The 15,656-nt window shown below is 35.4% G+C and overlaps 1 protein-coding gene across 2 annotated transcripts in view; it reads right to left on the bottom strand.

Annotated features, from left to right (window-relative positions):
* The window catches only part of NHLRC2 (NHL repeat containing 2), a 62,562-nt gene that overhangs the window by 19,632 nt on the left and 27,274 nt on the right, over window positions 1-15,656 (bottom strand). For both annotated transcript variants that reach the window (XM_003825604.6, XM_063607531.1), the window contains exon 5: window positions 13,160-13,289. In XM_003825604.6, the coding sequence (XP_003825652.1) occupies window positions 13,160-13,289 (130 nt within the window). The remainder of the gene's footprint in view (window positions 1-13,159; window positions 13,290-15,656) is intronic.

Genomic DNA, 15,656 nt, shown 5'->3' with positions numbered 1-15,656 from the left:
ATTCAAATAAAAGGCTCAAAGCACATGATGCACTTAGAGTAATGCTTGGAGGCAATATCACTCAAATGTTAGCCATGATCATTTAGTGAATCTGGACCTTAATTTTACATATTTGTACTAGGAAAACATAAATACATTTACAAACTGAACAGCCCTTCAATAGACACCATAGAGGGTAAAAAGTATAATACAACCTCTTCCACTTAAGAAGTTCATTAATTTTACAGTGAGTATTAATAATGCATGTATTACCAACAGATGATATTTGGTACCTAAGAAAGCACTCAGTTTAGAATTGCCTATTTCTGTTAAATCTACCATAAATCTAAGATAATAAACTTTTTAGTATTAAACAATGAAAATGACTTTTATGCTCCTGCATAGTCAATGATATTATCAACTATGGAAATGACCAAGCAAGACAAAAACTTCAGTAGGTAAGAGAAATAAAAACATGGAAAGCCCACGAAAATGAATAATCTTATTCATTCTAACTTAATTTGGAATGTTTTCCATTCACAATATTTCAAAGCATTTATTGGTCCAAAAAAAAATTTTTTTTTTTTGAGGCGGAGTCTCACTCCGTCCCCCAGGCTGGAGTGCAGTGGAGCAATCTCAGCTCACTGCAAGCTCCGCCTCCCAGGTTCATGCCATTCTCCTGCCTCAGCCTCCCGAGTAGCTGGGACTACAGGCATCCGCCACCATGCCTGGCTAATTTTTTGTATTTTTAGTAGAGACGGGGTTTCACTGTGTTAGCCAGGATGGTCTCGATCTCCTAACCTCGTGATCTGCCCACCTCGGCCTCCCAAAGTGCTAGGATTACAGGCGCTCATGAGCCACCATGCCCAGCCAGTTCAAATACTTTTTTTTCTTTTATTTATTTATTTATTTATTATTATTACACTTTCAGTTTTAGGGTACATGTGCACAACGTGCAGGTTAGTTACATTTGTATACATGTGCCATGCTGGTGCGCTGCACCCACTAACTCATCATCTAGCATTTGGTATATCTCCCAATGCTATCCCTCCCCACTTCCCCCCACCCCACAACAGTCCCCAGAGTGTGATGTTCCCCTTCCTGTGTCCATGTGTTCTCATTGTTCAATTCCCACCTATGAGTGAGAATATGCGGTGTTTGGTTTTTTGTTCTTGCCATAGTTTACTGAGAATGATGATTTCCAATTTCATCCATGTTCCTACAAAGGACATGAACTCATCCTTTTTTATGGCTGCATAGTATTCCATGGTGTATATGTGCCACATTTTCTTAATCCAGTCTATCATTGTTGGACATTTGGGTTGGTTCCAAGTCTTTGCTATTGTGAATAATGCCGCAATAAACATACACGTGCATGTGTCTTTATAGTAGCATGATTTATAGTCCTTTGGGTATATACCCAGTAATAGGATTGCTGGGTCAAATGGTATTTCTAGTTCTAGATCCCTGAGGAATCGCCACACTGACTTCCACAATGGTTGAACTAGTTTACAGTCCCACCAACAGTGTAAAAGTGTTCCTATTTCTCCACATCCTCTCCAGCACCTGTTGTTTCCTGACTTTTTAATGATTGCCATTCTAACTGGTGTGAGATGGTATCTCATTGTGGAGGTTCAAATATTTTTAAAATGCTACATGAAAAAATGTAAATGATTATGTTTTCAAGTCCTCTACCCAGTTCTCCCATTTTTCTCAATGAAATGTAATTATTCCTATGGTAATGTGATAGACCACTAAAAGAAGAGGGCTCCTGAAAGCATTCCTTCACCAATTCCTTAGCTTTGGAACCAGGTGGGTCTGGATTTGAATTGTAGTAGCTACATCACTTTCTAATGTGTGTGCCTCCATTTCCTCATCTGTAAAATGAGCACATCATCACTCTCTACATAAGATTACTGGAAGGAATAAAACAGTGTAAGCAAAGCACCTAACATGGTGCCAGGCATCATGTTAGGTGCTAAATAATTTGCTGTCTTTCAACTTCTATACCTAGTGTGCTCCCTCCTTTCTCATCCTAGAAAGCTTACACCAGATATGAACATTCAGATCTCTGCTCAAGCTTCTTCCCTACTCCCCTTATCTAATACCACACACCCATCATTCTTAGCTCCTTACCTTGCCTATTTTTCACTGTAGAATTTATCACTATCTTACATGTTACATATTTATTAATTTACTGCCTTTCTCCTCTACTGAGCATAAGGTCTAAGAGGCCAGCAGCTTTGTTTTATTCACAGTTTTATTAGCAGCACATAGAATAGTGCCTGGCACATGCCAAATGCTCAGTAGGTATTTGTTGAATGAGTAAACTTTCCCCTAGAAACCACAAAAAAAGAAAAAAAGCCCTAAAGCTATCCTAATGATGGTTGGTATTTCCTAATAGTACTAATGATTCATCTCTAATCCCAGAAGTCTGCTATAGATGTGAACCTGTACTATTATCCTCTCAAACAATGACGCTGAATGGGAGTGGCAGTCCACCCTAAAAAATGCTGTGGATATTTGAGGGGTAATATATCATATGATAATATAGTCATGCCAGATCACTTACATAATGACTACACTATTTTATTATAAATTATGCTAATTTCTTCTCTATATTTATAGTATGTATATATCAATATATAGCACAGGTGGATTATACTACCTATGAATTTCACTTTAGGTATGGTAAAGGAGGCTTTTCATAAAATGTATTATAGGAAGGGGATCTGGGATCTGATAGGGCTGAGAACTCCAAAGCCACACATAACAATAAAGCCTTTCAACATCTCCAACAAGCTTCCATTCATGATAAAAACTCAGCAAACTAGGATCAGAAGGCAATTTATTTAATCTTATAAAGAACATTTTTAAGAAAGTCACAGCAAACATCCTACTTAAGAACAAAATCCTACAAACATCCCCGAGAATAAAAATGAGACAAAGATACCTACTATCAACACTTCTATTTAACACCTTATGGAGGTCCTAGTTTGTGCAACAAAGAAGGAAAAAGCAGCAAAGCACAAAAAGATTAGAAATAAAACTGTAGTTATTAGCAGATGACATAATTATGCACACAAAATCTTCACAATTTTATACAGGAATTTAGCAATGTTGTTGGGTACAGGGTCAATAAGCAAGGATAAATTCTTTTATCGGTTTACAGCAGCAAATATACAAGAAAATTTATAACGACATTCAAAAACATCAAACACCTAAGGGTAAAAAAGATTTATAAGCCTTCTACACTAAGAATCATTATTGAGAGAAATATAGACAGATATTTTTATACAACTTATCTTGATTGAAAAGTCAGCTCCAGCCAATGTTAGGACCTTATGGGTAACAAGACTGGAAGGTTGACCAAGTAAATGAAAATAAAAGGACTCCATCCTTTTAGCTTCTCAGGTCATAAGCCTTGGAGTCATCTTTAATTCCTCCTTTTTCTCACATGTCACACATGATTCATCAGCAAATTATGTAGGCTCCTTATTCAAAATATATTCAAAATCTGACCACTTCTCACCACCTCCACCTTGACCTAAGCCACTATCAGGGATTACTGCAAGAATTCCTTCTGAACTGGTTTGTCATCCTGTTCCCACCTTGAAAACTGCATTTTTCTTTCTCTTTCACATCAATGTCCCACTCTAAGAAAATCTCAGAAGGGTGAGTTAGGCAAATTTAGCTCTAGCTTTAGGAACAAAAACATTTGCTTTTCTTAGCTTGCTTTTAGAGCCTCTGTCTTGGCAAAGGAGAGCTATGTTGGTGCATAGCTGAGTGAAAGATCAAATTTAACTTTGTTATCTAGTTCTCCAAACAGGTCGGTCTAGCTCAGCTGGGGCTTACTATAATAAGGCAAAAGCTTCCCAGTGATAGATAAAGTATGGGCATTGGTTTAGTTTTGGTCTCTGTGTACTTATTTCCTTCAGATGCCCGAGGAAAGAGAAAAAGTAGAGAAGCAGCAGCAGTGTCAGGTCAGGGTTCAGGTGTTTGGAATTCTACATACCAACTTATGAGGATAATGATAATCATCACCCAGGTCACTTTCTGTGTTGATGGCACCGAGCTAATAATTTTACATGGATTATTTCCTTCAATTTAACAACCTTAACAAGTCTTATTATCATCATCTTCATTTTATAAAAAGCCAGCTTCAAAGAGGCTAAATAATCTGCTGAAATTCACCCAGCTAAACTTGGAAAACGACTTCATTAGTGAATCTGACTCTAGATTATGAGTGTTCTGATGAGAATGAAGGAACTATTTGGTTTAGTTCTCTGCTTGCCCGTTTTTCACCCTCCTTCTGCCTCTGACCCATGCAGACTTAGCTCTGGTAACAAGTACTCAAGTGCATTTCTGTCTGTGATCAGAAACAGGGATCTGATTAAATGTACCCACAGCCTCCTAATCCGGGATGCATAGTGAGGTTTACCCCTCTGCCTTTCTCTCCCTGTACCCCTGGGAATGGTCTATGGTTGGATAATGTCTTTAAAGTTATTTTCTAGTCCCTTGCCTTCCCATTTTTGGTTTGGTTCAGATCATCAGCATCTGTTCATGACACTTTATGACAAACTTCTTATCTTACAGAAAACAGTGATAATAGCAAACACGTATATTATATTATGCTTTCTATGCACCAGACACTGTTCTAAGTGCTTTACATATATTAATTCTTATCCTCATGGTAAGCCTTTCAGGTAGGCACTATTTGTATCATCAATTTAGATGGGGAAGTTGAGGTATAAAGAGGCTATGAAACTTGTCCAAAGTCACACAACTACTAAGATGTGGAGCTGCAAACCTAGCTGGTCTGGCTCCAGAGTCCTTGCTCACAGCCACCGTGCTAGACCACTTCTCCAGAAATTTTTACCCTGAGCACTGAAGAGTTTGTTTTTGTAAACAAAATGAAAGTTAAAAAAAAAAAAAAAAAGAGGGCTGGCATTTATAATGTCTATCAAAGTAACAAGAGTCATATCAACAATTTACAACTGTTCATCCTGGAGTGTGGCCTCCAAAGCACACAGTTCCATCACTGAGTATGGGTATTAGATTTGTTCCCTCTAAAAAGAATGTGGTAATCATCAACATTTCCCTTTTAAATTAAGAGTATACTGACACCTACACAACAAACCTGCACACATACCTCCCAATCTCAAATAGAAGGTAAAATTACAAAAAAGAGTGCACTTAATATTACTGACTTCCAACAATCACAAATTAAAAAATTTGTAAAACGACAATGACAGAGGCTGAAAAGGTTCTGAAAATATTTTTAAAGGCAAAACTCACTCATAATTATCAGTAGAGATTAGACATATTTTTAGAAAACAGAAATAAAATCAACAAAAGAAATATCAACATGAAAATTACCTGAAATCCAGTTTTAAAAAAATTCTGTCATTTTAAGTACCTATGACTAGAACCCTCCTAACAGCATCCGTGAAATTCTCCATCAGTGCTTCTACACAGATTTGTTTCTACAAAGTCTCTAAACCTCTTATGAATCAAAGTCTTAAGCCACTAGGGAAGGGCAGCAAAGCCTGTCACTTTCCACAGAGCACAGGAAAATACCATTTACAGCTGTGGAAAAGGTAGATGAAAAAATGCTCTACTGACACCAAGCAGAGTTCTCATTCTGCTAGGGGAGAAACAGGAGGCTCCCCAAACCAATCACAGACACAAGACAGAGTCTGGCTGCCAGAGAGAGGAACAGCAACAATGAAAAAGCTCCCCACATCCTTTCCTCAAGGCCTAGGCACTCAGGGCCTTCCCAAGGCTGAGGCTGAACAACAGAGAACACCCCCATCCACAACACAAGCCTGGGGCAGAATAACAACGAGTAGCAGTCTATCCCTGGGACGGCTGCAAGAGTGGAGAGAGGGAACCACCATGTGGCTTCATTGTACAGGGACGACTGAAAGCTGAGGGTAGAGCACTAACACTAAGAAAACCCTCCAGCTAATCTAGGCCCATGTACTGAGGCAAAATCAGAAGGCAACAACTGCCCAGCTAGAGGAATTTAAAACATGTGGTGCATTGACATAGCAATAATAAAACCAAGGCGCAGCTCAGCTCCTGACCAAATTGACTCAATCTTTCATAATTATAACATAAGTACTATTTATCTCAGCCTCTATTGTTTTATACAAGATGACTGACATATAATAAATAATGAGAAGACACACATAAAAGCAAAAACATTACCCACTTCCGAGTAACAAAGGAATGATCAGAAATAGACTCGAGGACAGTCCCCAGATTTGGAACTATCTAATACAGACTTTGAAATAACTATGCATAGTATGTTAAAGAACCTAGAGAAAAAGGTGGTCAACACACCTAAATAGATAAGGAATTTCAGCAGAGATGAATCTGTAAGAAATGCAAATGCTATATTAAAAAGGCATAATATTAGAGATGAAAAATTCCTTCTACAAATGATATGGTTTGGCCGTGTTCCCACCCAAATCTCATCTCGAATTGTAATCTGAATTGTAATCCCCACAAGTCGAGGGAGGGACCTGGTGGAAAGTGATTGGATCATGGGGGTAGTTTCCCTCTTGCTGTTCTCATGATAGTGAATGAGTTCTTACGAGATCTGGTTGCTTAGTAACTGTCTGGCACTTCCCCCTTGGTACTCTCTCTTGGCTGCCTGCTAAGTAAGATGTGCCTTGTTTCCTCCTCACCTTCTGCTGTGATTTCAAGTTTCCTGAGGCCTCCCCAGCCATGTGGAACTGTGAGTTAATTAAACCTCCTTTCTTTATAAACTACCTAGTCTCAGGTAGTATCTTTATAGCAGTATGAGAATGGACTAATACAACAGGCTCATCAGTTGACTAGACACAGCTGAAGAAAGAATTAATGACTGAAGATAAATTGGTAGAAATTACTAGTACAAAAAGAAAAAAAAAGAAGAATGAATAAAAAGAACACAACATGCAAGAGTTATTGAATATAATATTAAGAAGAAATCTAACATGAGTAACTGAAGTCCCAGAAAGAGAAAGACAGAAAGGGGCAGAAAAAAATATCTGAAGAGATAATGAGTGAGAATTTCTTGAAAATGATGAACATCAAACCACAGATTCAAGAACTCCAAGCAGGATAATTCTTAGATATATCAAACTGCTGAAAACCAAAGATAAAATCTTGAAAGCAACCAGAGAAAAAAATACACTTTACATATAAAGAACAAGAGATAATATTAAAACAGATGTCTTGTGGAAAACTATGTAAGTCAAAAGACAATGGAGTAATATCTTTAAAATAGTAAAAGAAAAAAATGTTAATCCAGATTCACATACGCAATAAAAATAACTTTCAAAAATGAAAGCTAGATACTTTTTCAGACCAGAATAAAGGCAAGAAAAATCACTGCCAGCAGACCTGTGTCATAAGAAGTTCTTCAGGCAGAAGCAATGACTCCCAACAGACATTTGGGACTTTAAGAAAACAGCCACTGTGGAAAACAGTCTGGCAGTTTCTTGTACACATTCACTTACCATATGACCCAGTAATCTCATTCTTAGGCATTTGCCCAAGAGAAGTGAATGCATATTACCACAAAACAAAAACTGTGCACAAACGTTTATGGAGGTTTTCTATGGCCACTGAAAACTAGAAATACCTTCAAATGTCTATTAACTGGTGAATGAATAAACAAACTGTGGTAGAGCCATACAACGAACTACTACTCAGTGATAAAAGAGAACAAATTACTGATACATGGAACCACAGGGATGAATCTCAAAAACATTATGCTAAATGGAAGAAGCCAGACATGAAAGACGACAGAGAACAGGAAAGAGATCACTGCTGCCAGCTGCTGCAGTGAGTGTGGTGATGGCGGGGGGAGACTCAACAACAGGCTATGAAATAACTTTTTGGGATGAAAATATTCTGTATCTCGACTGTGGTAAAAGTTACAAGACTGCACATCTTTGTCAAATTTCATAGAATTATATACCTAATAAGGGTAAATTTTACTGTATACAAATTATACCTAATTAACCTAAAAAAAAATCAACACCAAGTCAATGTGATAAGGCAGTATAAGAATCTTCTCTCAAATTTTAGACATAAAGATATAACTTATTTTAACAAAATAAAAATGTACTAGTCATACTGCATCAAATTTATTCCTTCAAAACTCCGTGTCATCTGATTTTTTTAAAGCAAAAATATTTTCATGGTATTTTATATCATATTAATAATGCGAGTCAGAGAAGCATTTATTGAAGCACATAAATACGAACACTGTAGATTATCAGACTAGCATACTAAATAGTTGGATTTCAACCATTAAAGGTTGTAGAAGAATGGCTAAACTTCTATCTAGGGAAAATGTTGATTAAAGGGCCAAGAAAGGTTAATGGGATTCTGGCACGTTATCCTTTCTATAAATGACTCAAAATCAGGTAAAGTCTTAAAGTACTTAGATACTGATAGGGGTTTTGGCTGTAATCCCAGCACTTTGGGAGGCCAAGGTGGGCAGATCACTAGAGGTCAGGAGTTAGAGAACAGCCTGGCCAACATGGTGAAACCCCATCTCTACTAAAAATACAAAAATTAGCCAGGCATGGTGGTGCACACCTGTAATCTCAGCTACTTGGGAGGCTGAGGCAGGAGAATTGCTTGAACCCGACAGGCAGAGGTTGCAGTGAGCCGAGATCACGCCACTGCACTCCAGCCTAGGTGATATGGCGAGCCTCAGTCTCAAAAAAAAAAAAAAAAAAGAGATACTGATAGGAGTTTCAACCTTTATGCTAAACGTCTTTCAGGTTGTTGTCTGGTACAAATGGAGTCAACACAGACCTGATACACATTTTAGAAACATTACAATGTATCTGCTGAAAAAATGAACTTACTGTAGTAATTATTTTTGGTGCATGATGTTCTGACCACATTAAGAATGACAATTAAAAAATGAACACAGATAAAACGTAATTTTGTAAAAGTCACTTTATATTATTTTTATAACTATATGGCATAGTTAGGTTAAATATTCAGATACCATTTGAAATACATAAACACATGCATTTACATACTACATGTAGATTTAAAATAATGAGATATTTCTAGTCCCTTTCCTACATCTCTTTTTTCAAATTTTTAATTGACCAATAATAATTGTGTACATTCGTGGGGTACAATGTCATGTTTTGATCTATGTGTACACTGTAGAAAGATTCAATCAAGCTAAATAATATATCTATGAACTTACCAACATTTTTTTCTGTGTGGTGCGAATGTTAAATATCTATTCTTTTAGCAGCTGTGAAATACACATTAATAACTACAAGTCAGTCACCATGCAGTGCACAATTATCTCTAAAACTTATTCCTCCAACTGAAACTTCGTACCCTTTGATCAACCTCTTCCCTTTCCCCATACCTTCCCTTATTCCTAGCCTCTAGCAACCACCTTCCTACGTTCTTTTTCTGAGATTTTCTTACAATTTTTTTAAATTTACTTTTTATTTTAAAATTTCTTTTGTAGAAATAGTGTCTTGCTATGTTGACCAGACTGGTCTCAAACTCCTGGCCTTAAGAAATCCTCTCACCTTAGCCTCCCAAAGTGCTGGGATTATAGGCATGAGCCATCATGCCCAGCCTAAGATTGACATTTTCAGATTCCACAAGTAAGATCATACAGTATCTGTCTGTCTGTGTTTGGCTTATTTCACTTAGCATAATGTCCTCTGCTTCCATCCATGTTGTCATGAATGACAGTATTTAAAGCTGTATAGTATTCCAGTGTATAGATATACATTTTCTTTTTGTTTTTTTAGAGACAGAGTCTTGCTCTGTTGCCCAGGCTGCAGTGCAGTAGCATGATCTTGGCTCACTGCAACCTCCGCCTCCCGGGTTCAAGTGATTCTCCCACCTCAGCCTCCCAAGTAGCTAGGATTTTTACAGGCATCTACTATCACGCCCAGCTAATTTTTGTATTCTTGTATAGACGGGGCTTCACCACGTTGGCCAGGCTGGTCTTGAACTCCTGACCTCAGGTGATCTGGCCACCTCAGCCTCCCAAAGTGCTGGGATTACAGGCATGAGCCACCATGCCCAGCCTTAGATATACATTTTCTTTAACCATTCATCCACTGATGGACACTTGGGTTGCCTCCATATCTTAGCAATTGTGAATACTGCTGAAATAAATATGGGAGTGCAAATATCTCTATGACACAGCAATTTAAATGCCTTTGTTAAGTCAGACTGCTGGATCATATAAATATTCTATTTTTAGTTTTTTCAGCCATCTCCATACTATTTTCCAAAATGTCTGTATTAATTTACAATCCCAACAGTGTACAAAGGTTCTCTTTTTTCCGCATCCTCATCAACATTTATCATTTGTCTTTTTGATAAAGTCATTCTAACAGGTGTGAGGTAATATCACATCATTGCTTTAATTCTCATTTCCTTGATGATTAGAGATGATGAATATTTTCTCATATATCTGCTTACATTCATATCTCTTTTGAGAAATGTTTGTGATACCCTTTCCCTATATTTTAGTCAGGTTGTTTTCTTGATATTGAGTTGAGTTCCTTACATATTTTGGATATTAGCCCCTTATTGGTTATATGGTTTGCAGATATTTTCTCCCAACCCATAGGTTGTCTCTTCATTCTGTTAACTGTTTTCTTTGCTGTATAGAGCTTTTTAGTTTGATGCAATCCCACTGGTCTATTTTTGCTTTTGTTGCCTGTGTTTTTGGTGTCCTATCCAAGAAATCATTCATTGCCCAGATCAATGCTTTTCCTGTTTTCTTCTTGTAGCTTTACCGTTTCAGGCCTTGTGAGTCTTTAATCTATTTTGAGTTGGTTTTTGTATATGATATGGTCCAGTTTCATTCATCTGCATGTGGATATCCAGTTTTCCCAACACCATTTATGGAACGAATTGTCCTTTCCTCATTGTGTGTTCTTGGCACTTTTGTTGAAAATCATTTGACTGTAAATACTTGGGTTTATTTCTGGGTTTTCTATCCTGTTATATTGGTTGATACGTGTGTTTTTATAACAGTACCATGCCATTTTGATTACAATAGCTTCATAGCTTGAAATCAGGAAGTGTGATGCTTCCAGCTTTGTTCTTTCTGCTCAAGACTGTTTTGGCTATTCAGCATCTTTTCTAGTTCCATACACATTTTAAGATAGTTTTTTTCTATTTCTAAGAAAAATCACAACACAGTTTTGATAGAAATTACACTGAATCTGTATAATGGTTTGGGTAGTATGAACATTTTAACAATATTAATTCTTCCCATCATGAACATGGAATATCTCTCCATTTATTTGTCTTCTTCAAATTATTTCATCAATGTTTTATAGTTTTCTGTGTACAGATCTTTCCACCTCCTTGGTTAAATTTACTCTTAAATATTTACTTTTTTAAATGCTGCTGTCAATGAAATTGTTTCCATAATTTCCTTTTTGGATAGTTCACTGTTAGTATATAGAAACACTATTAATTTTTGTATGTTGATTTTGTAATCTTCAACTTTACAAAATTTATCAGCTCTAATAGTCTTTTGGTAGAGTCATAAGGATTTTCTACATATAAAATCATGTCATCAGCAAATAGAGACAATTTCACTTTTCTTTTCCCATATGGATGCCTTTTATTTCTTTTTCTTACCTAACTGCTCCTCTTCCCATAAGGAACCACTAGTATAAAAATGTACATTTATCATTCTTCTTACTTTTTAACTTTATTATGTCTGAATGGATCTCCCAATGCTTGTATTAAATGTTATTGTACTTGCTATAAAAGAAATCATATTGTAGATTTCTACATACAAAGAAATTATATTGTACATATTCTGTAACTTTCTTTTATCACTCAAAATATCCCTTGCTATATTTGTCCATGCTGCTAGATGTAGCTGTAGTTTGTTTACTTGCACTATAGAACAACTCATGTAATAAATAACATCATACTAAAATACGATTTAGCAAAAATAATCAAAAGTAGAGCAAATAAGGCAGGGAGGTAAAAGTGAAAAGTACTGGTGAAGATTTAGCCCTGAAATTATTTAGAATTGCTAATGCATGGTAATAAAATGGAGACGGAGTTTCAGTTCACTGTATTAATATTTCAAAATTCTCTACATATGAAGTATCCCTTTAGTCGGATGCACTGCTCCTACTATACTATCCCCCTCAGTGAGCTATGAAACAAATTATGTTTACAACATACAATTCCATAAGTAGAATTCTCAAAAATAACCTACACAAAATACTTAAGTGTTAAGTGCGGGTAGTACTAGAAGTTCACTCATTTATTTTATGAATATTAAGTGCTTCATAAAAGTTAATAACAACCAAAAAGTAGGGTGTTTGAATCATAATTAAATTGGCATCATAAAAGAAAATTACCTCAAATGTAAAGCTTTTCAACTAAGCTGGTACTTATATACTCTTTAAATGTATGAAGACAACACCAACCATTTAGTCCAAAATTCCATTTTCGACATATTCTAACTTTGTTTACTCATCAATCCAATTTTAGACATGTAGATGACCATCTCAGTATCACTGAGAGCCAATAAAAAATAAAAATACTAATAAGAGTACTCCTGGACTTCTTTTAGTCAATTAATATAGATAATAAAGATAACATTAAGTTTCATTCATTATCAATGTCTACACAATTCAGTAGGGTAAAAGTTTAAAGAAGTTATCATACTTTAATATAAATTTTTTAAATCTAAAGCAAAAGCAGCTGCCTCTTTGATTTCTTTTTCAAACTAGAGTATATAATGACACTATAAGTTCCTCATTTATGAATAAATTTATTTTTATTATTACTGATTACTGTTCATGAATAACCTTTTGAAGTTCTGATACTATAATCCTTTCAGTATAAGAAATTCAGAACTACATTAATTGGAGGGTGCATCTAATATATAATTCTTTAGAGTAACACATAGTCTATCTTATAGATAAAATATGTAATATATATAATACATACTCTAGTATATATATATCTATATTACTGCTAGCTTTGTTTTTACACAATTAACAAACTCCGAGGCATAGGTATAAAAGTATAAAATAAAATAACTAGTAATGGAATCCAAATGACCACCTCAAGAATATTTTTAAATCTTACATGAAGTAAAATTTACCTTTACATTTAATATCAAAAGTTCACATACCTGATGTTCCAAAAACTACATCCCAAGGGGAACTAATGGGTTGTTGTTCTCCTTTTGCTCCACCTTCTTTATCTGTACCTTGAATTCCAATACCAGCTACAGTGCTCACCTTCTCAGCTTCTAGGTCAATCTATAGAAATTCAAAGGATGGTTTTATGCAATGAATGTTACTTTTGCTTTTGTCTTTTGCTGTGTAAAGATTTTCAATAGTCAATAGAACATTTAGAGTGTATGTGCAGTACAAAGTTTTATTTTGAAAAAAGGCCAATCAATTATAGAATGAACTTCTTATTCAAATGCACATAATCAGTCCCTTTCATATCCCACCTGTCCATTCCTCTACTTTTCCCCTCTTATCCCCATCTCCCATCATGCCTCCAGCAGATCTGGCATTGACCTCATCTTAACTAAACAAAAATTTTAAAATGAAATTTTAAAACACAATGTAGCAAAATACATGTTTCTAAAAATTAAATGCACATATTTCAGTTGTGCTCAGCTAGTAATTGACACACATTAAAACTTACATGTGCCAAGCACTGATCCAATAGTGAGCAAGCCAACCAGCCATCCAGCCATGCTCATAACTGTGTGACGATTTTAATATTTTAGAGAAAACTAAAACACAGATCGTTAAGTAACTTTTTCAATGTCCCACAGTTAGTAAGTCAAGAATCTGGGACCTGAACCCAGGCAGTTCCATGACACTTTACGGACTTTACTTTATAAACTGAAAAACTAATGTATTCTACTGGGAAAATATGTTCTGCTTTCATCTCCTGAGACCCTCTCCCCAACAATGTATTGGGAAAATTTTCAAACACACAGGAAAGTTAAAAGATTTTTGTAGCAAACATCCATATACCTACCACTTAGATGATATTCAATATTTCACTTAATTGCTTTATTGCACATTTTATCCAGCTATCAATAGACAGAAATTTTCCTTACTTCATAGATATCTTATTCCTCAAAGCTACAGCAAATATTAAACTTCTGGAGAAAATATACATGTATTCCCTTTAAGATTATAAGCATGACAAGATACCCACCATCATTGCTAATGCTTAAAAGCAAGAGAGGTACTAGCCAGCAATATAATAAAAGGAAACAGGAAGTTTAAAAATCAAAAGGGAATTTGTTTTTGGAGACAATATGTTTACATAAGAAACAATCAAAAGATTTTGGCAGAAATGGACAAGCTGGTCCTAAAATTCTTATCAAATTGCAAGGGACCTAGGATAGCCAAAATAATCTTGAAAAAGAAGAAAGTGGGAGGACTTATACTTCCCAATTTCAAACATTATTAAAAGCTACAGCAATCAAAACCGTAAGGTACTGGCATAAAGACAGACAGAGAGATCAATGGAATAGACCTCTCCATACATCTATGATCAACTAATTTTTAACAAGGCTGCTACAGCTATTCAAGGGAGAAAGAACAGTCTTTTGGACAAATGTTTCTGGGGTAACTGTATATCCACATGTAAAAGAATGAAGTTGAACCCCTACTTCACACCATATACAAAAATCGACTCAAAATGGATCAAAGACCTAATTATAAGAGCCATAACTAAAAGACTTTTAGAATAAAACACAGGGGTAAATAATTGTGACCTTGGATTTAGCAATGGATTCTTACAACAACAAAAACATAAGCAACAAAAGGAAAAAATGGACAAATCAGTCATCATCAAAATTTAAAACTTCAATGTATCAAAGAACATGATTAACTAAGTATAAAGGCAAGCAGAAAAATGTGAAAAATCATTTGTAAATCATATATCTGATAAAGAACTTGTACCTAGAATATACAAAGGATTCTTACAACTCTATTATAGAAAAGACAACCCAATTAAAAATTTGGCAAAGAATATTGACACTTCTCAAAGATATAAAAATGGCCCATAAGCACAGGAAAAGGTGCTTGACATCATTAGTCATAAGGGAAATGCATATCAAAACCACAATGAGATGCCACTTCATATCCAGTAGGATGGCTAGAATTTTTAAAAAATGAAAAATAACAAGTGACGGTGAACATGTAGAAAATTGGAACCCACATATATTTCGAGTGGGAAGGTAAGATGGTGCAATTGCTATGGAAAATAATTCAGCAGCTCTCAAAAAATTAAACATAAAACATATAACTCTACAATACCAGTTCTAGGTATCTACCCATGACAAATAAAAATGTATGTCCATGTAAAACCTGTGTATCAATGCTCACAGCAAGATTATTCATAACAGCCCAAAATAACAAAATATACAAAATAGCCAAAACACAATCTAAATATCAATGGTGAATTGGTAGATAAAATGTCATATATTCACACAACAGAATACTATCCAGCAATACAAAGGAATGAACTACTGAAATGCTACTTCACACATGAACTTTCCATTATGTGAAATGAAAGAAGCCAAATACAAGAAAATATATATAATTCTATTTAATAAAATGTTTGGAAAAGGCAAATTTATAGAGACAGAAAGT

The sequence above is a fragment of the Pan paniscus genome, chromosome 8, assembly GCF_029289425.2.
Source record: "Pan paniscus chromosome 8, NHGRI_mPanPan1-v2.0_pri, whole genome shotgun sequence".
NCBI classification, from domain to species: Eukaryota; Metazoa; Chordata; class Mammalia; order Primates; family Hominidae; genus Pan; species Pan paniscus.
Note: the sequence above shows the minus strand (reverse complement) of the source record. Positions and strands in the feature narration are given on the sequence as shown.